Source organism: Erpetoichthys calabaricus, chromosome 18, assembly GCF_900747795.2.
Source record: "Erpetoichthys calabaricus chromosome 18, fErpCal1.3, whole genome shotgun sequence".
Classification (NCBI taxonomy): domain Eukaryota; kingdom Metazoa; phylum Chordata; class Cladistia; order Polypteriformes; family Polypteridae; genus Erpetoichthys; species Erpetoichthys calabaricus.
In genome coordinates, this window is record NC_041411.2 from 7,924,083 (window position 1) to 7,947,866 (window position 23,784).

General features: G+C 39.4%; 1 protein-coding gene across 1 annotated transcript; it reads right to left on the reverse strand.

The window, feature by feature from the left end:
* Positions 1–1,502: 1,502 nt before the first annotated feature.
* On the reverse strand, positions 1,503–23,477 carry slc2a11a (solute carrier family 2 member 11a). The gene is made up of 12 exons (XM_028824041.2): positions 23,140–23,477; positions 19,511–19,609; positions 17,354–17,514; positions 16,424–16,548; positions 15,976–16,105; positions 14,588–14,736; positions 12,942–13,129; positions 11,501–11,611; positions 8,069–8,170; positions 6,298–6,373; positions 6,058–6,185; positions 1,503–3,734 (listed from the first exon to the last, which is right to left on the reverse strand). The coding sequence occupies exons 1-12, from the start codon at positions 23,185–23,187 to the stop codon at positions 3,531–3,533; spliced, it is 1,521 nt and encodes a 506-aa protein (XP_028679874.2). The 5' UTR covers positions 23,188–23,477; the 3' UTR covers positions 1,503–3,530.
* Positions 23,478–23,784: the final 307 nt, after the last annotated feature.

Below are 23,784 nucleotides of genomic sequence, written 5' to 3' on the forward strand. Positions count from 1 at the left end.
GTACACCATTTCCAATCCCCCAACAAGCCTCTCTATTAAATTAAACAAAGGCTCCAGCCTTGTACAGATCATAAAGCAGTGAAACACAGTTTCTCTTTCCCCACAGAAACAACAACTGTCAGACACCCCTGGCATAATAATTGACAAGAAGGAGTTCACAGCTAAAATCCCATGTAAGACCCTCCACTGTAAATTGCCCACCCTACTGGTCAATGGTGGCTTGTATAGCAACCTCCAGGCTGGCTCTGAGAATTCTGTGCATCTGATCTGTCTCCTCCATGGAGTGTCTGGTATCGTCCTCAGGGAGTCTTGGTGTCTCACCTTTACACACAACCAGTACATTTGTTTCCCTGTAGCCGTTGGCAAAGTCAAGTCCATCAGCCTCTGCACTGAAAGAAAGATAGATAGATAGATAGATAGATAGATAGATAGATAGATAGATAGATAGATAGATAGATAGATAGATAGATAGATAGATAGATAGATAGATAGATAGATAGATAGATAGATAGATAGATAGATAGATAGGAAAGGCACTATATAATAGATAGATAGATAGATAGATAGATAGATAGATAGATAGATAGATAGATAGATAGATAGATAGATAGATAGATAGATAGATAGATAGATAGATAGGAAAGGCACTATATAATAGATAGATAGATAGATAGATAGATAGATAGATAGATAGATAGATAGATAGATAGATAGATAGATAGATAGATAGATAGATAGGAAAGGCAATATATGACTGACTGACTGACAGACAGACAGACAGACAGACAGATAGATAGATAGATAGATAGATAGATAGATAGATAGATAGATAGATAGATAGATAGATAGATAGATAGATAGATAAGATACTTTATTAATCCTGAAGGGGAAATTCACAGTACAGGGATACAGGGAGGTTGTACAAGCCACCACAGTTACATGTCCAGACCAGCATTGGAACCAAGGCTGCTGGTTCTTTAAGGCAGGACTGCCAGCTGCCAAGTTCCATGCTAACTATGCCTACTGTTTTCAATGACAGAATTTGCAGTGTCTGGAGTCTGTCTTGGCAACAACAAGGCAGAAACCAGTATTGGACAGGACACCAGTCCACCTCAGGATGATGTGCTTACATACATATCCACACTATATAATATCAGGCAAACTTAGAGATGACACTTAACAAATACTACACATTCAACTTTGGATGAAAAAAAATCAAAGCGCCCAGCATCCATAAAAACACAAGGAAAACATGCAAAATACACACATCCAACAGTTGAACCTGTGATTCGCCTCAAAGGTACTGGGTGCCTGAGGAAGAAGCACTAACCACGGTGCCACTGTGCTACCACACTGCAGCATACTTTGCTGTAATGTATGCTAAAGTAAATTCTCTTGATATGCCAAAGCAGATTTTCTATTGCATTAGAGCAAAGTAAGCAAAAATTCTATAGTAAGAATGGAAAGAAGAAAACAAATGAGACAAGTGTAATAAAACAATATCCAAAAATATGTAGCATATTTATTGTTTGAATTGCATATTTTGCAGATTATAATTTAAACAATAAAACTACAGTATACAGTGCAACTTTATAATGTACAAAAGTAAATGCATTCAAAGTGCCTTATGCCAAACAAGAATTGTTTGAGGAGCTCTCTGCTAGTAAATCATATTGAATATACAATATATTAAACAAAACCTTCTATTGACCTTACAAATGTATTTTTCTTATAAAAAGCTGTATAAGGATACTAACATATGGTAGATTGCACCTCAGCCTTTAAATATTACAGCTGTTTCTAAAACATGTCTGACGACTTTACTTTAACACAATTCACATTTAATCTAATGTTTTTATGACCTATTTTAATTTCTCAGTAGTCCATGCGTGCACAAATGCCTATATATTTTGTTTTAGCCACCAAGAGACACCTGGTTGTTTATTTTAAGTTTCACAGCAAATATTTTCTCAGCATGCAATGCCATGAGAAAGGCCCAGAACATGCTCAGACCACATGAACAGAGGTATAGAGTCAATCAAGTACAAAGTGCTGTGCTTAGGCACAGTCTGGTCAAGTGTTTAAATTGAAAGCATTATTCAGATAACAACCCAGGTTAGCTAATGAGGCAGAATTCTTGCCACATGGAGTCACAGGTCCTGAATAAGCCCTCCACATAACCTTTCACATAAAGTGCAATTTTGGAGCTGGTGGTAATTCTGAAAAGTACGATATAAATTTAATTCTAACTAATCCTGATAAATATTTTTTAACAACTCATACATGGGAAATGGCCTAGTTTAATAAGCAGTTTCCAGTTTTGTTAAAGCAAATTTGTGTCTCCAGTTTAATTCACTGATTTTTATTTTATGCGCCTGCTTCTCTCCATTAGATTGTATTTCCCAGCCGGCAACAAGTACCAGCAGAAGTAACAAAAATGTTCAGAGTGTGGACAGGCTAAATTTTCACTGCAAATGCAGCAGATCAATTATCTCATCAACTAACTCTCCCTGTTATTGCTTTTATTCCACAGCAAACATTTCACCTGCTCTTCTCTTGCCCGTCACGCTGCCTTCACTTTTCGCTTTATGGGCCGAGAGCACACATTTCAGTTCCATTTAGCTTCTTTAAACTGAGCCTGACCAGGCTATGAAGGTCACCTGGCCAAAAGGTGCTTGCAGTAAAATAACAAAATTTATAAAATACAGGGGGATTTAAAAAGAAAAGAAAATTTTTACTGCGGTGGGCTGGCACCCTGCCCGGGGTTTGTTTCCTGCCTTGTGCCCTGTGTTGGCTGGGATTGGCTCCAGCAGACCCCCGTGACCCTGTAGTTAGGATATAGCGGGTTGGATAATGGATGGATGGATGAAGAAAACTTTCAAACATGTTATTATTCAGTAACCGAGTATCATATGAACATGTAGTATGCACCATGTTTTTGAGTTACCCTTCATTTTTTTCTAGATTTTGGGGCTTGAGGAACTGAAGAAACATAATGTTTACCACGTCGGTCATCAATTACATAATACAAAGGATATGAGATGAATCAAAACGGATATGTGTTGCATGACAAAATGGGGCATATATTAAGCATTAGTAAAATTTCAAAAACAGAGTTCTGTTACACGTTGGTTTACACCAAATGTTCATAAACTTAGCTGCTAGGGACAGGGAGAAGTTTAGTTTAGGAACTGAAATGCTTCAATGCAAAAGAGTGCACAAAGTTTCTATCACGGAGGTACGGATTAAATAAATACAGTCATTCTTGCTTAAACGGTACCATAATTTTTTGTTTTTATATACAACATGTGCATATATTAGCATCTATACTTGGATATACAGTAGAAACCTACTACTATGTCCATTTGGTTATACATTCTGTCTCTATGTTGGATTTTAATAATGAAAAAAAAAAACATCCATTGGAAAACCTGAAAAATCTTTTGAGATTATAAACAAAAATGTAACTAATGATATATAGTGCATATATACTCCCGATACCCCTGGAGTATAAAATTCTGAGGAGCATACTATAACTTGGTAGAGATGGACATCTCACCCAGCTGATAGTGAGTGTTTTGAGATTTCTTTCCTTTAAAATTGAGTTCATTATACTCTTGGGATATCTCCAATAGAGACTTGCCCTTTGTCTCAGGTAGGAAAAAGGCAACAAAAACAGCAGCCAGAATGCACACAATGCCAAACGGAACGTAGCAGAATACTCCCAGGCCACCCTGCAATGCAAGATAGGAGAAAGCAATCATCAGTTTTAAAGTGAAGATTATTTTGTTACGTTTCACACATTCATCACTCGTAATCAATCATCCTGTTGCCTTGAGGCTGAGCCTTTCCTGACATGTAGGTGCGACAAAGTCTAAAAAAGCTACTGATAGACTGTGTAGCTTGTTTTTGAAGTTCCTCTGACAGGATGTGTTTATGATGTTTTGACATCTTCACTCATGCGAATATCTGATGACTGTTTTCACATCGCAGTCCAAACTGAGGTTGAGAGGACCCCACCATACAGATTGCCAGTACTACAACAATCACGTCTCCCCAAATAATCTCATCTTCTTTACTTGCTCAGTCCAATACAAGATCTCAGGGTCCCCAAATGATCACTGCATAAATATTAAGAAATAATTTTAAGTGGGTTGTTGGATGGACATTCATCTCAGGGTTCATGGAACTAATAAATAAAACATGTTGAATTTCGAACTTTTACTGGGGGATTAATAAAGCATATTTAATCTAATCTAATGTAAAGTGAAGAGTATTTTAAACATTTAAGTTAAGCTTGTCGCTTCATGTTACCATATCAGCACACTAGTAGTGCTGCCTTATTACAACTTCGGGGACCCGGTCATTGTTTACATCACATTCTCACCATGTTCACATTTTCTGGCTCCCAATACCATTCTAATTACATGCATGTTTGTTTGGTTCACTGGCTACTTGAATGTTGCACAATGTGTTTTTTTTTCTTCATATGCCTAGAAATGTTCTGTTAGGTGGCATGGTGGCGCAGTGGGTAGCGTTGCTGCCTCACAGTTAGGAGACCCAGGTTCGCTTTCCGGGTCCTCCCTGCATGGAGTTTGCATGTTCTCCCCGTGTCTGCGTGGCTTTCCTCTGGGTGCTCCGGTTTCCTCGCACAGTCCAAAGACATGCAGGTTAGGTGCGTTGGTGTGTGTGTGTGTGCCCTGCAGTGGGCTGGCATCCTGCCCGGGGGTTTGTTCCTGCCTTGCGCCCTGTGTTGGCTGGGATTGGCTCCAGCAGACCCCTGTAGTAAGGATATAGCAGGTTGGATAATGGATGGATGATTACAAACAGAGGAGTCGGAGCAGAGGTATCATAAATTGAGGAGTTGGAGTCAGAGCATTTTATGTACAGACTCCGCATCCCTGTGCACAATAGTAATGGATCTGAATTGGGTGTCTGCTAGGTCTAATATCTTTCCATATTACCAGTTTGGGTTCTTGTTTTTCTAGAACATACCTTACCGAAGTTCTAGATGGGAATGTAAACTAACAATACACATGTAGTGTTTTTAGCAGAAGCCAATCTGGGAGAGTGAAATAGATACGAGTGACCAATTAAGTATCTTAAATAAATCTGAATAATTTTTGAATGATTAATACACATTGAATAACTCCATGAATCTCAAAAAACACAGAACAACAGGCACCAGGAAAGTAGTGCAAAATGTGCTAAATTGTAGTTAGGATATAGCGGGTTGGATAATGGATGGATGGATATCTGTCTATAAGGTGCAAAGTGTCCTGCCTCAGCTTCTGAAATGTTATTTATTTGAAAAGCTCAATAAAGAAAGGATAAAGCTAAATTATCCCTAGTGTGTGCTTGGTGTATGTGTGCCCTGTGGTGGGCTGGCACCCTGCCTGGGATTTGTTCCTGCCTTGCACCCTGTGTTGGCTGGGATTGTCTCCAGCAGACCCCCGTGACCCTGTAGTTAGGATATAGCAGGTTGGATAATGGATGGATGGATGTTCTGTTATCTTTGTACCTACCATGCATCCAGTTCTGCTTGTTCAAAGTAAAAGAGGGTGAAGAAAATGGTTGTTTTGTTTAGTTAAGATATATAAAGTTAAATGTATTGGGCATATATTATTACTATATACTTATGTAAATTAAAAGTATTGAAGAAAGAATGATATTTGAGGCACAAAAGTAGTTCAACAGATCTCTGAAAAGAACTGCAAAGTCTATGCCTTAACACTCTTCCTGCTACTTAAATTTAAAAGAATTTCCATTTGGCTGGATTAACAAAAATATCATGGCTGGTCACAATAAAAGTAAAAACTTTGCTCAGTGGGGGACCAGTAATTTAGATTGTAACCTCATTACTAGTCTCAGACCATTTTTTTCAGGCTAAAGTAACATTTTCTTTATTGATTTGTGCTTGCTTCTCTTTGGTTTAGTTAGCTTTCCTTGTGTACACCTTTTGAAATCTTCAAAAGATCTGCCACCCTTATACACCCCATATTAAAAGCCCTATTCCACATTCAGAGGAGACAATCAGATATATCAGAACACACTTACCACAATAAAAGGGAAACCCATTCCAATTACAAAGAGCATTGACCAGATCAGGGAGCCACTAATCATATATGCTGCAGGTCGAGCTGCCTGGTCAAAAATCTCTGTAGGTAAGATTCCTGTTACTCCAGCTAAAAGAAAAAAAAGGAATAAAGAAATGGCAGAATGATGTCTCTTGAAGATTTTGGACTCATTTCATTATCCCCTTACTACCAAGATCTCCTTAAAGAATAGTCCTCCTACCTGGTCCAATCCCAAAACTTAAAATGTAGGCAAAAATACACACCATACTCATATATGGCATCCAACTGACTTTGTCCTTTAAAATGCAAAAATAAACCAGTATTAGTAACTAAATGACAAAAGACTGCAATATATAAGAATATACATAGATACATAAATTACACACGGAAAATATACACATATATACTATACAAGTTGTAGGACTGACTAGAATTACCCACTTTGTATTGCTTTGGGACACAAGTTCTTTGCCTGAGAGGAGGCTGTCAGAGCCTCTTAACTTTAGCTCAAGTGTCAGTTCTCCTCTCCGTGGAATACAGTAGTTTCTGGGTCTCATCTGGTAAGACTGATCACTCACAGGGAAATGATATCCAGAGATGTCTCCATGATGCACCCTTTAAACACTTGACCACTAAACAGAAAACCATAACTAAACCATTGGTAACCCTGATGGGCTGTTCACCAACTGTCAACCAAAATGTTGGGCTTATGTGCACCCAAGAAACTAATGGCAAAACATCACTTGTTACCTCTACAATCCATTGCAAGCACAAGATCCAAGCTCTCTTTGCTCTTGACCATAACTTCTACTCTATAACAAGGCCCCTGTTGCCTAGGGTGTTACTGTAAGAAAGGCTATAATAACCCATTGTACTTCAAAAAGTAACATATCGTTGGAATGTAAGAATGGAAGACCACCTGTAACAGAGTTGGATGCGGGTGCCATGCAAAGTATGATCTTGCTAAAAATAAGGTGCACACAGAATATAGAGAACATACGTAAAGCAAAGCAACAGATTCATCTTGGTGAAGACAGGAGTTGACTGATTATGGACAGCGCAGCAATGCTAGGAAAAAAAGGCCCACTTTGTGTGAAACCTTGAAGACAAACTGCAGTACTGCCCGCATCCATAAGGTGTGACCAAAGCAAAGGAGAATAGCTTCTGAACCAAGAAAGAAAATGCATGTGGAAAATCCTTCCATGTGTGTCAGAGAAGGCCAAAAACTGAAGGAACTGGAACAAAGCACGGCCTACACGTGCAATCAACAAGAGACAAACCATACGTATACCTACTTTGATTCTAAGAATTATTGACTGCAACTTGGTAGTTAGAGTTAGCTAATGTATTCTGGTTGTTGGTATTACTGTAACTGAAAAGTAAGAACCTCTGTGAAAGATACAAGTTTCTCTTTTTAAATTCACTAGGGAAGTTTACACCACAGAAGAGCTGTGTGTGGAGGGCTAACCAGTGCAGACCAGCTGTGAAGAACTCAATGCCACCGTCACTGTGCAGGCACTAGAAACTTTAGAAGCAGCTGAGAACTTATCGATTTAAATGAGTGTAAGACCATAATTAGGACTAAGGCCTTTTAAAACTCATATGGAAACAAATTAGGTTCCCTGGGTACTTCTTTAGGTAAGAATTTAGGTAATAGAATTCATAAGTTATGCGCCATTTTCCATACAAAAGTAAGGATCAAACTAAACTGTTCTAGATTTATGTTTTGTGTTGTTTGTTATTGCCCTTCATTGTATATACTTGCCTATACCCCTCTATTATTATTCCTATACAAGTTAAGTTTGGGTTAATTGTTGAATTATAGCCTATTATAACATCAAAACCACATACACAGAAAAAGAAGTTTTCTTTATGTGGAAATTTCATAAATAGCACGGATATTTTCATAGTCCCGGTGACCTGACTGAAAGGTGAAGCAGAGATCTCACATACACAACAAGGCTTACAGACAGAAACTTTGAAACACACACCTGGAGTGAGAGAGCAACTGTAAAAATAACTGCCCATACTGTCATCATAGTATATCCTAAAAGCATCAGCAGACGACGTCCCAGTCTCTCAATAAACAAGTTCTGAAAGAGGAAGAACAATAAAATTAAACGTGAAGCCTTTATTTCTTAATGGTAAACACAGCATTTATAAAAAAAAAAAGATTTAATTGCAAAATAGAAAGCAAAAGACAATCAGAAAACAGTCAAAACTTCGGCTCTTATTACAGAACACCAATGCTCATTTTTCTTTTAACCAGTTGCTTGTTGTTTGAATTTTCTCCCCTTACTACAGAGTCACAAGCCAGATCCTATCCTAGTGTCAACTGCCCCAATACAGTATAGGAGAAGGTGGGCATTACCAATTTTTCACAGGGTTATAATGGCACACAAGGCTTTTTTTGCTAAAAGAGATACAGAAAATAATACAGAAAATCAGGAGCCCTTTCACCATCTGCACTAAAATAAGACACTTATTTGACCAGCTGTGGTGTTCTTCATATCTACTAGCAGACAACATTAGGTCAGCTATGTGTGGTGAGCGGCTGGGGGCAGTACCCAGCCGGGACGCCTGGAAGGACCGGAAGAGGGATTACGCCTACTCTGGACCACGATGGTGCAGCCGCCCTGGTTGGTATGGGGACCATGGGAACAGAGCATGGAAGCTCAACCCTATAGGGGCCCATGGTCAACTCCAGGGGGTGCCGAGATGCCTGAAGAGCCCTGGCCCTCAGCACTTCTGCCACACCCGGAAGTGCTGGGTGGAAGAAGACCAGAAACACCTGGAGTGCTTCCAGGTGCGCAGCTGGTATTTCCGCTACACTTGGGAGTGCCGGCGGAAGATTATCGGGAGGCACCTGGAGCACGTCCAGGTGGGGATAAAAGGACGTGCTCCAGGTGCTCCATTTGTTTGCTTGAGTCGAGAGGAAGAGAGACGGAGCTCGGGAGGAGAGGAGAGGAGAGGAGTGGAGGTGGACCTGAGAGGAAGACATTAGTGAAAGGCCTGGACTTTGGGGGAGTTTTGGGGTTGTGTGTGCACCTTGTAAATAGTGATTGTGAATAAACGTGTGTTGGGTGATTTAAAACTGCCTGTCTGTGTCTGGGCCATGTTCCACAAGGTATGGAAGAAGAATAAAAAATCACTCTTTAACCTTGTTGCTTTTTTTGCTCACATTTTCTGAAGTGCAGGTAAGTTGTCCATTATGCTTGTTTCTCAGGCTCTAATACACAGACACTGAAGGACTTTATTGGAGGCAAATGGTACATAGTCTCAGGTAGTGCCAAGCCTGAATCACAAAAAACAGTTGTGCACTAGTCACAACTTTTACACTCTTCATGTTTTTGTATTTGCATAAATTTCTAACCAACAGTAAAAGAGGAAGGAGGAAAAGGAAACCTGGGGGTGGAATGAGGAAATACAGGAGAGTATACAGAGGAAGAGGATGGCAAAGAAGAAGTGAGATAGTCAGAGAGATGCAGAAAGTAGATGAGTACAAGGAGATAAGGCACAAGGTGAAGAGAGAGGTGGCGAAGGCTAAAGAAAAGGTTGTATGAGGAGCTGTATGAGAGTCTGGACAGTAAGGAGGGAGAAAAGGACCGGTGGGCTAAAGAGAGGGGCCGAGCTGGGAAAGATGAGCAGCAGGTTAGGGTGATAAAGAATAAAGATGGAAACGTACTCACAAGTGAGGAGAGTGTGTTAAGCAGATGGAGAGAGTACTTTGAGAGGCTTATGAATGAAGAGAACGAGAGAGAGAAGAGGTTGGGTGATGTGGAGATAGTGAATCAGGAAGTGCAACGGATTAGCAAGGAGGAAGTAAGGACAGCTATGAAGAGGATGAAAAATGGAAAAGCCTTTGATCCTGATGATAACTGTGGAAGCATGGAGGTGTTTAGGAGAGATGGCAGTGGAGTTTTTTAACCAGATTGTTTAATGGAATCTTGGAAAGTGAGAGGATGCCTGAGGAGTGGAGAAGAAGTGTACTGGTGCCGATATTTAAGAATAAGGGGGATGTGCAGGACTGCAGTAACTACAGGGGGATATAATTGATGAGCCACAGCATGAAGTTATGGGAAAGAGTAGCGGAAGCTCGGTTAAGAAGTGATGTGATGATTAGTGAGCAGCAGTATGGTTTCATGCCAAGAAAGAGCACCACAGATGCGATGTTTGCTCTGAGGATGTTGATGGAGAAGATTAGAGAAGACCAGAAGGAATTGCATTGCGTCTTTGTGGACCTGGAGAAAGCATATGACAGGGTGACAAGAGAGGAGCTGTGGTATTGTATGAGGAAGTCAAGAGTGGCAGAGAAGTACATAAGAGTTGTACAGGATATGTACGAGGGAAGTGTGACAGTGGTGAGGTCTGTGGTAGGAGTGACAGAGGTGGGATTACATCAGGGATCGGCTCTGAGCCCTTTCTTATTTGCAATGGTGATGGACAGGTTGACAGACGAGATTAGACAGGAGTCCCCGTGGACTATGATGTTTGCTGATGACATTGTGATCTGTAGCGATAGTAGGGAGCAGGTTGAGGAGACCCTGGAGAGGTGGAGATATGCTCTAGAGAGGAGAGGAATGAAGGTCAGCAGGAACAAGACAGAGTACATGTGTGTAAATGAGAGGGAGGTCAGTGGAATGGTGAGGATGCAGGGAGTAGAGATGGGTGAAGGTGGATGAGATTAAATACTTGGGATCAACAGTACAGAGTAATGGGGATTGTGGAAGAGAGGTGAAGACGAGAGTGCAGGCAGGGTGGAATGGGTGGAGAAGAGTGTCAGGAGTAATTTGTGACAGACGGGTATCAGCAAGAGTGAAAGGGAAGGTCTACAGGACGGTAGTGAGACCAGCTATGTTATATGGGCTGGAGACGGTGGCACTGACCAGAAAGCAGGAGACAGAGCTGGAGGTGGCACAGTTAAAGATGCTAAGATTTGCATTGGGTGTGACGAGGATGGACAGGATTAGAAATGAGGACATTAGAGGGACAGCTCAAGTTGGACGGTTGAGAGGCAAAGTCAGAGAGGCGAGATTGTGTTGGTTTGGACATGTGCAGAGGAGAGATGCTGGGTATATTGGGAGAAGGATGCTAAGGATAGAGCTGCCAGGCAAGAGGAGAAGAGGAAGGCCTAAGTGAAGGTTTATGGATGTGGTGAGAGAGGACATGCAGGTGATGGGTGTAACAGAGCAAGATGACAAGGACAGAAAGATATGGAAGAAGATGATCCGCTGTGGCAACCCCTAACGGAAGCAGCCGAAAGAAGAAGTAAAAGTATTTCTACAAATAAAAACTGGTTTAAGAAAGTTTGAGAATATGAATTATTTGCTTGTTATGAGTGAATATATAGTTTTAGAACAATATATAATATTTAGCATGAATATAAAGGAGCTCAGGTTAAGGGATCAGCTTAAAGCTCTTACCGCAGTGACTGCCATTAAGAGCTCACAGCCTCCAGTAATCAAGATGTAATACTGAATCTTGTCGCCGGGTATTCCTGCTTCCTGGAATACATAGGATGCATAGAAGTACATCTGAAAAACAAATGTTCAACTTATTTCTCAAATCTTATAAACTAAAAAAAACAATCGACAAAGCAAGAGTTTTAATCATCATTCTTACTGTCCTTTGCCTAGCTTTTTAATGACACTATCAAAAATACTGTATGTCATGCAAAATAAGAAAAATTGTGAGTTTATTCATGAAACACTTAGAGTTACTGTTGTCCCTGCACATACAATGGTAATTTAAAAAGATTAAGCTATCAGGATGGATTACGCATGAATGCATCCATATAACTGGCCATATAGTCATGCAACTTTTCCAGCAGCAAATAATGCCTGCAGAGTTATGAGTGAGCAACTTTTAAGGGGAAGAACACGTAACCATTAAAGATTAAACAAAGAAACAAAACAAAAAAAAAATACAAAAATAAAAATCAGAATGGAAATTTAAAAGCTTGTTGTTAACAATAAATGTTAGTGACAAGCAAATTCGCATAGCAGGTTTAGAGAGTGTGACGCTGCTGGGAGTTGGATGTGGCCTAACAAGAGTATACAAGAGAAATGAAAATACATACTAGCAAGTATATGTAAAGTTATTCTTTATGTCATTGTCAACAAACAAGAAATGGCAGGCCCTGTGAATGTAGGATGGTATCTTGCAAGAGCAACCATAAGGGAGTTGGGTCAAGGCACCATGGAAGGAAACATGCAATATTCCACCAAGATACAAGAGGCTAGACAAACTAATCCACATGGAGAATGCTCTTACCCCCTGACATAGTCCTCATGTTACGGAGGAACAGCAGAAGGCAAGTACATCTTCTTCAGGTTAACAAATGGAAAGAGACAGTCAAACTGGAAGGTGAAAGTCTCCAACCACCTTGTACGAACTGCTGTGAACAAGCAACCAAATATAGAAATTATATAAAGCACACTTAATCCATTTAATGACTCAAGGGGGCTTAGCCCAAAAATGAATCATGGCATGAGGTTTTAAGTTTACCTCAGCCATTGGAATATTGACTTTAGGGCCAGGAAGTAAGATCACTTGACGCTCAGCAGCAGTAGAAGGAGAGCCAGAGAAATCAGAGGTGAAATAAAGTACAATGGAGAGGCCATCCCACCAGAAAAGACAATAGGCAGTGTAATGAAAGCCTAGAAAGAAAGCATGATTTTGGTTCTCTTCTGTCTTGTTTCTTTATTACTGTTTGCTCTCGTTTCATATTTTATTCATCCCTACCTGCATGTTTTGGTTTGGATGTTCTGTGTCATTGTTATGGGTGTAGAGGGACATCAAACAAAGCTCTAGTATAAGAAAATCAAAATGTGCTCCCACCATCACTTTATTAGAGCAACTCACAGAATCATTGCCACAGAGCTGCATGGCACTGCTGATCACAATCACTGTAATGAGCTGATAGCGAACGGTGCGGTCTCTGAACAGCTCCCATGGCCTCTTAGCCCGCTCTACTGTAATAGCAGCCTGCTCTTGTTGCATCTCTTCCATCTCCTTGTCTATGTCATTTGTACCTCTCAGCATCTGTAGGGCTACAGAAAGAATATGAGTTTGCCAAAATCAGAAAACAAAGGAAATACAGTATTTAACCATCACATGCAATTTTCACTTCACACAACCATTGGCAGAATTCATCCATCCATTTTCCAACCCGCTGAATCCGAACACAGGGTCACAGAGGTCTGCTGGAGCCAATCCCAGCCAACACAGGGCACAAGGCAGGAACCAATCCCGGGCAGGGTGCCAACCCACCGCAGGACACACACAAACACACCAAGCACACACTAAGGCCAATTTAGAATCGCCAATCCACCAAACCTGCATGTCTTTGGACTGTGGGAGGACACCGGAGCGCCCGGAGGAAACCCACGCAGACACGGGGAGAACATGCATACTCCACGCAGGGAGGACCCGGGAAGCGAACCCGGGTCTCCTAACTGCGAGGCAGCAGCACTACCACTGCGCCACCGTGCCGCCCGCTGGCAGAATTTCTTTAGGGTAATTCCTTGCCATCTTTAAATATTGCATGCCATTATCTGCTTGCTCTTCTCATAATTGCCCAGTGGGACTATATCTGTGAAAAGCAAATTTCCACTCATGCCACAATTACTTGAATATTCATCACTTACAGTATAACTGGTGTGGATGACGACCCAACGCGTTTGGAAATGCAGGTAATGACGAAGAGTTTTGGGTAGGAGTCAGATAGAAATCACCCACTTAAAGACTCCACTGACAATAACTGCTATAATCACAACCAAGTAATCAAGGCAGTAACATAAGAAAGGCATTAGAGGGTGGTGAGAGACATGGAAAAATGGAAAAGAAGTTCTGCAGTGCACTAGTGGGCAGTAAGAAGGATCATTAAATTGCATTTGGCACCCTGCCACCTAATGCATTGGGCAGATGCATTTCATTTTCTACAGTCTGTTTACAATTACTATAGGCCCTGACGCTTCTTCATCACAGAGACATGCAAGTTAGAGTTATTGATGACTTAACCTCAAGAAACTAGCTAAGGAAATTAAAAGCTGCAGTTAACCCCAATTTTTTAACTCAAAGTTAAAATATTCTGCTCACTGTATGTCCTTCTTTTTGTGCAGTTGTTAGCACTACTGCTTCAATGATCGTTGGTCTAAAGCCTGTACCTGTCTGTTCAGAGTAGGCCCTTTCCTTCCATGTCTACGTGGGTTTATCTTCTATATTCCAAAAAATGTGTGTGTTAGATTACTTCTTGAAATTTGCACTTTTGTGAGACTAGACTCTGTTATGAATGGACAACCCACATTTGCTTCCTGCAATGCCTCTAAAGCTCCCAGTGTAGGCTCTGGCCCTTCATGACCTTGCATTGGATTAAGTAGGCATAAGAATATGACGGTTTCTTGTTCTACCGTATTCTACAAAATGAAGATAGCTAGTGGGGCTTGCATTATAGAATTTGAATATGCTGGAAGTGGTTACTGTAAAATGGATGTTTGTCTTAATCTCACCTTTTCTGCATGAGCGTTTGTCACCCTTGTCAATGAGAAGGTAACGAGGACTTTCAGGTAGCCAAGGCAATGTGGCAAGCTGAAGCAAAGCTGGAATTACATTACTAGAAAGCAGGAAAGGCCAACAGGCTTCACTTCCTAGGATCTCCCTGAAACAGAGAAAAAATAAATGAGTACAAATGTAGCAAATCTGCAGTGATTTTCTTAGATAGATAGATAGATAGATAGATAGATAGATAGATAGATAGATAGATAGATAGATAGATAGATAGATAGATAGATAGATAGATAGATAGATAGATAGATAGATAGATAGATAGATAGATGTGAAAGGCACTATATGATAGATAGATAGATAGATAGATAGATAGATAGATAGATAGATAGATAGATAGATAGATAGATAGATAGATAGATAGATAGATAGATAGATAGATAGATAGATAGATAGATAGATACTTTATTACTCCCAAGGGGAAATTCACAGGACGTGTTCTACCTTAAAACTAACATGCATAGCGTTCATTTCAATCTAACAGAAAAAAATGAGTAAAATTATTTTCAAATGACACGCACTTTATTTTCTATTAAAGAGCAAGCAGTGATGTCCTCCGGAAATTAAATCCAGAATAATGTGGTGGATAACGTGTTGAACTACAAAGTAAAATGTTTGCCAATTCGGTACCAATCACTCATAGAGTGATTCCAAGTAAAAATACTTATGATTTGTAACTTATAGATAAACACTTGATATAATAAATTAAACAGAAGATCTTTTTATGCATTGTTATACGCACAGTATATTAATTAGTCTCTGTAAAAGCCATGACATATTTGCATAATATTCCACACATAAAAGAGATTCTTCATTTATTAAATCATACTAACAGCTTCCTAAAAATCCAGAAAATATGTTAACAATAAATTAACCTTTACAATGGTCCTTATTCCATATTGTACATCCGGCGCCGCCGAGAGTGGCAGCCTTTTCAGCAGCTCCGTGTATGACTGTATGTGTATGTGTACTTTTCTACTTTTATTTTTCTATTTTTATTTATTGATCACTTTTTTATGTGAATTTCCCATTGGGATTAATAAAGTATCTATCTATCTATCTATCTATCTATCTATCTATCTATCTATCTATCTATCTATCTATCTATCTATCTATCTATCTATCTATCTATCTATCTATGTATTGAATAAAGTGAATTAAAATAGTAAATGCTGAGAGAGCAGAAATAGGACGATCCGAATATCCTTGCATCTTAAGCTAGTTTTTCAAGACCTATTCTCCAGTAAATGTTTACATGCTAGACAGAACATGTTTTTTAATTTCTTTTGCAGAATGGCACTGAAGGATATGCATGAAGATAACGATCTTTTACCTAAGCCCAATGATCTGTCCTAACAAGATGCCTAAAGCAGCAAATGGAGCAGAAGACAAAGCTGCAGCACCACGCAGCTTCATTGGTGCACTTTCACCCAGATACATGGGCTGAATATTCATACCAACACCTAAATGGGGAAAAATGGGTTTTAAAATAAGATTCCAAATCAATAAAAATTAAACATTTAATATCAATAAGTAACTCAGAAAGTGAGATGATTAAGTAATGACAAATAATTATAGTACAAAAAAATCAACATTTTTCCAGTTATGAAAAGATTCAACCTCATAGATTAAGACAATTTAATTTTCTGCGCAGAACATCTATACTTTAAAAGCATCGTTTTCAAATCATGCACAAATATTCAAGAATGGATCATGGGTAAGTTTAGTCATGAGACACCCGATTTGGGATACAAAAATGGGATGCCTGTCTCGTACAGTACCTGCATTGATTCCACCAAAGAGTCGGGAAATCATAATCATTTCAAATGATTGGGCTTCCTTGCTCATAATCACCAGTGAAGCTGAAATGATTATAAACACGTTGTTGACTAGGAGTGATTTTTTCCTGAAATATACAAAACAAGAAAGTCAAATGTATTTTGAGAAGTGATCAGCTTTATTTCTTCATTATGGACTAACATGGTGACATAAAGAATACTACTACTACGACATGAACATAATACAGGGATTTCCAGGTTCAAATAATGCTTAATTTAGTAAAAACAGCACAGCACTTTATCTTGGATAAAGGTAAACATATTTTGAACAAAATTAACATCCATTCATCCACCCATTCATTTTCTAATTTACTGAATCAATTCACAGATGGTCACAACAACACTATTCACAAGACTTGAACAAACCCTGGGTGGAGGCGCCTGTCCATCACAAGGCACATTCACAAAGAAATCCAGCAGGACAGCTTATCTGGCTATTAGCCTAGCATGCAGCCAGAGGATAAAACCTGTACAGAGCAGGGTGACTGTGCATACTGCACAGAAAAGTCACTAGACTAAGACTGAAACCATGATGCAAGAGGTGTGAGGCAGCACTGCTAACCACTGCATCACCATGCTGTCCAAAAACATTACAGAGGACAATTTAATAGTGAAGAGCAGAAAACATTTTTTTGGTTTGCCACTTATAAACAGTATTTAACTCGGCCATCTGGCTTCATTCCATTTGTTCTACTTTACATGACACAACATTCTCAAACCTGCTTAAAGCACAGTCTTCCTCTACTTTAGTGCAGAATCATAAATTACAATCGCCTTGGCAAATGCAAAAGTGTTTCTTTAGAGTGTGCTGTACTCACACGTCTGGGTCTTATGTTTACGCTTCATTATTGTCCTGGATACAAGCATACCTACCTTCCAAACTGAACTGCCATTGGCCCAGCAATCAGTGCGCCTAAAAGACCTCCCAAGGAATATATTGACACAATGAAGGACCAAATGATCAGAATCAAGTTGCTTTCCAGTGGAGTGCCCCAGCGCTCAAGCCACGTTTCATTAATAAATGTCTGAATATACTGTCACAAAAAGAGAAAGACAAATTAAGCATGGAAAATCATTCAGAGTGGTGGCTCTGAGGATAGGGATCTGAACTGGCAGTCGGAAGGTTGCCGGTTCGATTCCCGTAAATGCCAGTAGGGACTCTGCTCTGTTGGGCCCTTAACCTGCAATGGCTGAGCGCTTTGAGTAGTGAGAAAAAACGCAATATAAATGCGAAGAATTATTATTTAATTCAATTCAGCTTTCTTACTCTCTCTTACTACCACAGGTATGGGAATAGGTGTACAAATGGAAATACTGGACTCACTGCAATGGTGCTAACCTACAGGAAGCTGAGCAGTTCAAGTACTGCAATACCATGGGATTGGTACAGCAGTCTTAGCACTCCTGACTAATATTATAACATACTTGATAATAATTTTGAATAATAACATACTGTACTTCAGCCCTACAACACAACGGAGCCCACTCCAAGCTGAAACCAAAAATAAATCCTGTTTATAAGCATATCCCAGCAGCACTGGGCACATGGCAAGAAGCCATGGGAGATAGGCCACTAGTCCATCACAAATTTCACTCATTTAAACACTCGCACTCAAAAAGGACCAGTTTAGAATTACCCATGAGCCTAATCAGAATAACTCTGGGATGTGGGAAGACTTGAAGTAAAACCAATACAGACATGAGAACATGAAAACTCCACATAGACAATGACCAGGTGCAGGATTCACACCCAGAGAGCTGGGCCACCATGCTACTATAAATAATACAGTAAATCATTTTAACAAATCAGTTATTTTTACGATTGGGATACAAATCTGTTTACTTATACAATATATGCACCAAAGAAATAAAAATACAACAAACAGGCAGGACTACCCAAACATCCCTTATAGCAGAATAGGTTGCCGCATAGTTGTAGACCAGGGGTGGGCAATGTCAGTCCTGGAGAGCCATAGTGGGTGCAGGTTTTCATTCCAACCCAATTGTTTAATTAGAAACCAATACTTGCCAATGTCTGACATTAATTATTTTTATGGCTTGTTAGTCTGCAATGTAAGGCTCTTATATTGTAGATTTTTTCCTTTCCAAGGATATCATTCAAATGATTTGAAGCCTAAAATGGATAATTTTCAGTCTGAATGTAAATGGAAACAAGCTAGATGGAGAACTATTGGCTGTTTTGTCATTTACATCTTATTACTAATAAGGAGCTATTAAAACAGTGAGTTCAGCTGTTTAAGATTGAAATAAGCAATTGGGGGGGGGGGGGGGGGACCTTAACAAGCAAGACCACTAAAATGAAATATCACAATGTCACTTAAGCAATAAGTGTTTCATCAGCAGTAATTGACTTCTCATTAAGAAATTGGGTTGGAACAAAAACCTGCAGCCACTGCGGCTCTCCAGGACCGACATTGCCCACACCTGTTGTAGACCATATACTATACAAAATGTAAAACATGTATATAACCTGTTATTAAAGAAATAAGCTATACCAATAATTAAAGCCAAATGAAAAATATAAAATGTGTAATGCTTGCAAGTATTGAAATATCTTATCTTCTAGCCTTGTATTATTTACATAATGTATACTTTACAAGACTGTAAAGCACATGAGACATACATTACAAATATTTACCAAGATGTGTGTAAACACATAAGGGATTTGTTTAAAAAAATGAGACAGAAGTCAGAAAATTTATCATTGGCAGTAAAGATTGAAGGTAAATTTATGGTGATACAGAAACATGCTGATACCATAATATACTCTCCTAGTCCACAAGGATGGATGAACAGTCTGTTAAAAAGTTCACTAAACGTTTAAACAAAAAAAAAAAAAGAAACTTTATTTCATTCAAATTTACACAGAGCCATGAATAAAAGGGGTTTCCTTCTGTAAAACTGCAAGAGGGAAATATAGAGTAATAAGGCACTTCAATGATCGTTTGTTATCTCACTGTCTATTTGAGTCATGATACACATTAAGAGAACAGGATTATTTTGTCTTACAGTGGTTGGTGCATTGATAGTTGAAAGGTTGTAGCCGTACTGGAATGTCCCACCAATTCCTGCCGCAAAGATGATAAAGATGAGGATTTTACCTTGAAACTGTTAAACAAAGAAGAAGTTGATCTAGAGTTAGATTTATGCAACAAATAAAAACATGTGCAAAAAACAGACTTAATCACTACCTTTGGAATTTCACTTGAATGGTGAAAACCTGTCTCTGAATGTAGACAAAACAAAGGAGAAGATTGTTGACTTTAGGAAGACTAAGAGTGACCATCTGCCACTGAACATTGATGGCTCAACTGTGGAGGTCATCAACAGCACCAAATTCCTGGGTGTCCACCTGCCAGAGAACCTCACCTGGTCCCACAACACCAGCTCTTCAGCCAAGAAAGCCCAGCAGCTCTACTTTCTGCATAGGCTGAGGAAAGCCCATCTTCCACCAGCTACTCTAACAACATCCTACAGAGGAACCATAGAGAGCATCCTGAGCAACTGCATCACTGTCTGGTTTGGAAATTGCATGGTCAGGGATCGCAAAGCCCTACAACAGATAGTGAAGACGGCTGAGAAGATCGTCGGTGTCTCTCTTCCCTCCATCATGGACATTTATACCACACGCTGCATCCACAAAGCCACCAGCATTGTGAATGATCCAACACACCCCTCACATTTACTGTTTACACTCCTGCAATTGGGAAAAAGGTACTGAAGCATTCGGGCCCTCACCACCAGAATGTGCCACAGTTTCTTCCCCCAAGCAGTCAGACTCCTGAACACTCATGGACCGGAGTGATATCTCGTATGTGTTCTGTTCTGCAATGTTGCACATGTTTGCACATTTGACTCACATGCGCCATGTTATATAGTATGTGTCTTTATGTTATGTGTCGTGGATTCTTCGTTGTCCTGTGTTTTATGTAGCACCATGGTCCTGGAGGAATGTTGTTTCGTTTCACTGTATGCTGTACTACTGTATATGGATGAAATGAGAATAAATACTCTTGACTTGACTTGCTTCTAACATTGAGGATGAGAAACAGCTTGCTACGTGAGCTGCTGTTCCATACATTAATTCTTGTTGGTTAAAATGTCGTTTTTTAAGAAATGTGCCTTTTTTAATCTAGACTTTAAACAAATGACCTTAGTACTAGGGTGTTGTACCGTGTTAGCCATTATGAATGTTGAGAAAAGCCAAGCAAAATGACACCTTTTATTGGGTAACTAAAAAGATTACAATATGCAAGCTTTCGAGGCAACTCAGGCACCTTCTTCACATTCTTCTTCTTTACATCTTGCCTGAAGAAGGGGCCTGAGTTGCATATTGTAATCTTTTTAGTTAGCCAATAAAAGGTGTCATTTTGCTTGGCTTTTCTCAACATTCATAACAAGGTCATTCAAGTGCATGAGAGATATAAAGTATAAAGAGAGAGATAGACTCAGAAAGGCCAAGAGAAGTGGTTAATTATTTCTTAAACAGTCACCGGTTCTTACACTTCGGACATTATAGCACCTTTTGCAGGTTGGATTTAGGTTAGGCTGTCTCAGGAAGGGCTCTGAACGAACCAGGGGGGCACTTCAACCAGAGGAGGCTCAACATTGAGAGACAGAAATCTGACTTTTCTAGTGATTTAACTCTGAAAGAAAATAAAATGGGATAGAAAAGACATGGGGGTATTTTGCCTTACAGTGACCACAAGTAACCAAATTCTGCCAGACAGGCTGATCATGGCTATTTATTGCATATAAAAGAAAGCTACTGCACTAATTAGGGACAGACATATAAAGAGGGAGAATTTAATATTTGTGAAGATGAAAGGAGTAAAAATAAAACTTCCAGGCACCTCTGAGTTGATATTTGAGTGGCCCAGTCTCCAGGTTTATTGAGTGTTAACACACACATATACACAGTATGTGGGTATCACACTTATGTTATCATGTACTGGAATATTAAGTATAGAAACACCAAGTAAATAAAGGTTTACAAAGCAAAAGCTAAATTTTGCAAAAAATATATGCACTTGTTAGTTTTTATAATTGTATATTTAAAAAAAATCAAACTCATTTAAAATACTGGGAGACCCCATTTATACATATAAAGCAGTTTGCCAATACACTGAGGTTACTAAGTGTAGAGTGAGAATAACACCATTATGATGCATGTAAAAAGCTTTACTTTCATTTCATTTTTGGATATAGGCCACTTTTGAAATAGTGTATATTACTGTTGGTAAAGGGCACAAATATTGGAGGAAAACTGGAGGAATAGCAGACACTGAGCTGGAATTGGCCAAAAGAAATCAAAAGATCTGTACAGGCAACATGAATGATAATTATCAGTAGAAGATGGGAGACGATGTACTACAGGAAGCAAACGCTGAAAAGGATTTAGAGGTTTATGTGGACAAAAACTTCTATGTGCTGAAGAAATTTAAAGGCAAAATGTTAGGTTATACGGCAAAAACAGCAGAAAATAAATTGAGCTATGTTATTCTTAGACTACATAATAAACTAGTGAGACCACATCTGGAGGCCTGTGTGCAGTTCTGGTCCCTGTGCTCTGAGAAAGGCATAGCAGCACTTGAAGCTGTGCAGAGAGCAGCAGCCAGGTGCATCATGGGACCCAAGTACAGTACATTTATTCTGAAAGACTCAGGGACTTAAACCTGCTTAGTCTGAAGCCGTGGAGACGGCGAGGGGACTTAATCCAAGTCTTCAAAATCCTCAAAGGAATTCATAAAGTAGATCCAAAAGAATTCTTTCAGTTTAGGGATGAATCATCAAGGACATTAGTGGAAATTCAAGGGAAGTGCTCTTAAGACGGAAGCTAGAAACACTTCTTTACACAAGTGTTGTGGAACTCTGGAACAAACCACTGAGACATAGAATTGAAGCAGAAACCTTTCACAACAAGTATATAGATAGATACAGAAATTGGGGTAGGTTAGCTATTAGCTAAACAAACAAGCTTGACGAAGTGAATGGTCTCCTCTAATTTTTCAAGATTTTTATGGTCTTATGTCCTCAATATGCCGGAAGAACATGTTAATCTTGTACATATTAAAGTGTAACTTTATAAACACATCAGAGGTGCAAGTATTGTTAAGGATTTACGGATAAATCAGTGTATGTTGTTTTCGAAAGGAACGTCAAGCATATAGTGCATTTTAAGCAGGAATACTTACTTTGGTCATAGACCTTTTAAAGTATATATACTACATTACTATGTATACGGATGTTTAAGAATTCAATTAATAGACAATACTTGATAAAAAAATTACAAAAGGTCGCCATAGATCTTGAGCAGTGGCAATGAAAGGGTTAAAGAAAATAGCCGCATCTTTAACAGTGACGTCATAGCACCGCCTAGGGATGACACATAAGTATATTAGGGAGGAAACACTAAGCGAGGGAGACTGAGACTGAGAAATGAAATAGAGTTGCACTGATTATTACTGGTACTGTACATAATTCAAGCGAAGCCTCTATCTTCCACTATTTTGGACTTTAACGTAAATATTCCTACATATAGACATTCCAGCAAACATACAATACACCCAAAAAAAAATAATGTTTGAAAAATTATGTTAAAAGTAGGAAGCGTACATCCTCGGTCTTTTCCCCTGTACCTCTGAATTCGGTATGTCGTCCGTCCAGTTATCTTCAATGTCTTCCATCGTGCTTTAGAACGTGCGAAGCTCTCCATATCTGAGTACACCACTTATAAAAAGAGACCTCGTTGCATTGTTAGAACTCGGGGTGCGAATATGACGCACGTCTTTGGACCGGCACTGTATTCATAAATAGTCGCGGCTTTATATTTCTGGAATGCGGATATCCATTTTCCAACCGGCCTCCAATGAGAGTATCTACCCCTGCTTTCGATGCCCGTGGCACTGAAATTGGACGCCGCCGCAGTAATGCACGACAGAGCAGCGCCACCTGTGCCCATTAGTCGGAGCTTGTGGATGTGCTCGAGTGTGTATCGAGGTATTTCAAACCAACTGATAAAGATCCACAGAAACTCCACACAGCTCACCAAAAATCACACTCCTCTGTGCACTTACGCTCACTGCCGTCTAGTATATTTTGTCACATGCCTCCCCTATAATATACAGTACATATCTTTGAACCACAGAAATATTCACTGAGAAATTCGACAGACAAGGAGAATTCGGAACGCTACAGCGTGAAATTATTGTATTTATTCTGCGAAAATACGATCAATTTACTTTTAATCCAAAGAATACAATCTTAAAATATTGATAGACAGA

Coding starts and splice junctions, on each gene's coding strand:
- slc2a11a (XM_028824041.2), bottom strand. CDS start 23,187: ATGGAAGACATTGAAGATAACTGGACGGACGACATACCGAATTCAGAG. Junction 17,515..19,510: donor CTATCAATGCACCAACCACT/GTAAGACAAAAT, acceptor TTTTTGTGACAG/TATATTCAGACATTTATTAA. Junction 3,735..6,057: donor TGGGTTTCCCTTTTATTGTG/GTAAGTGTGTTC, acceptor CTTGCATTGCAG/GGTGGCCTGGGAGTATTCTG.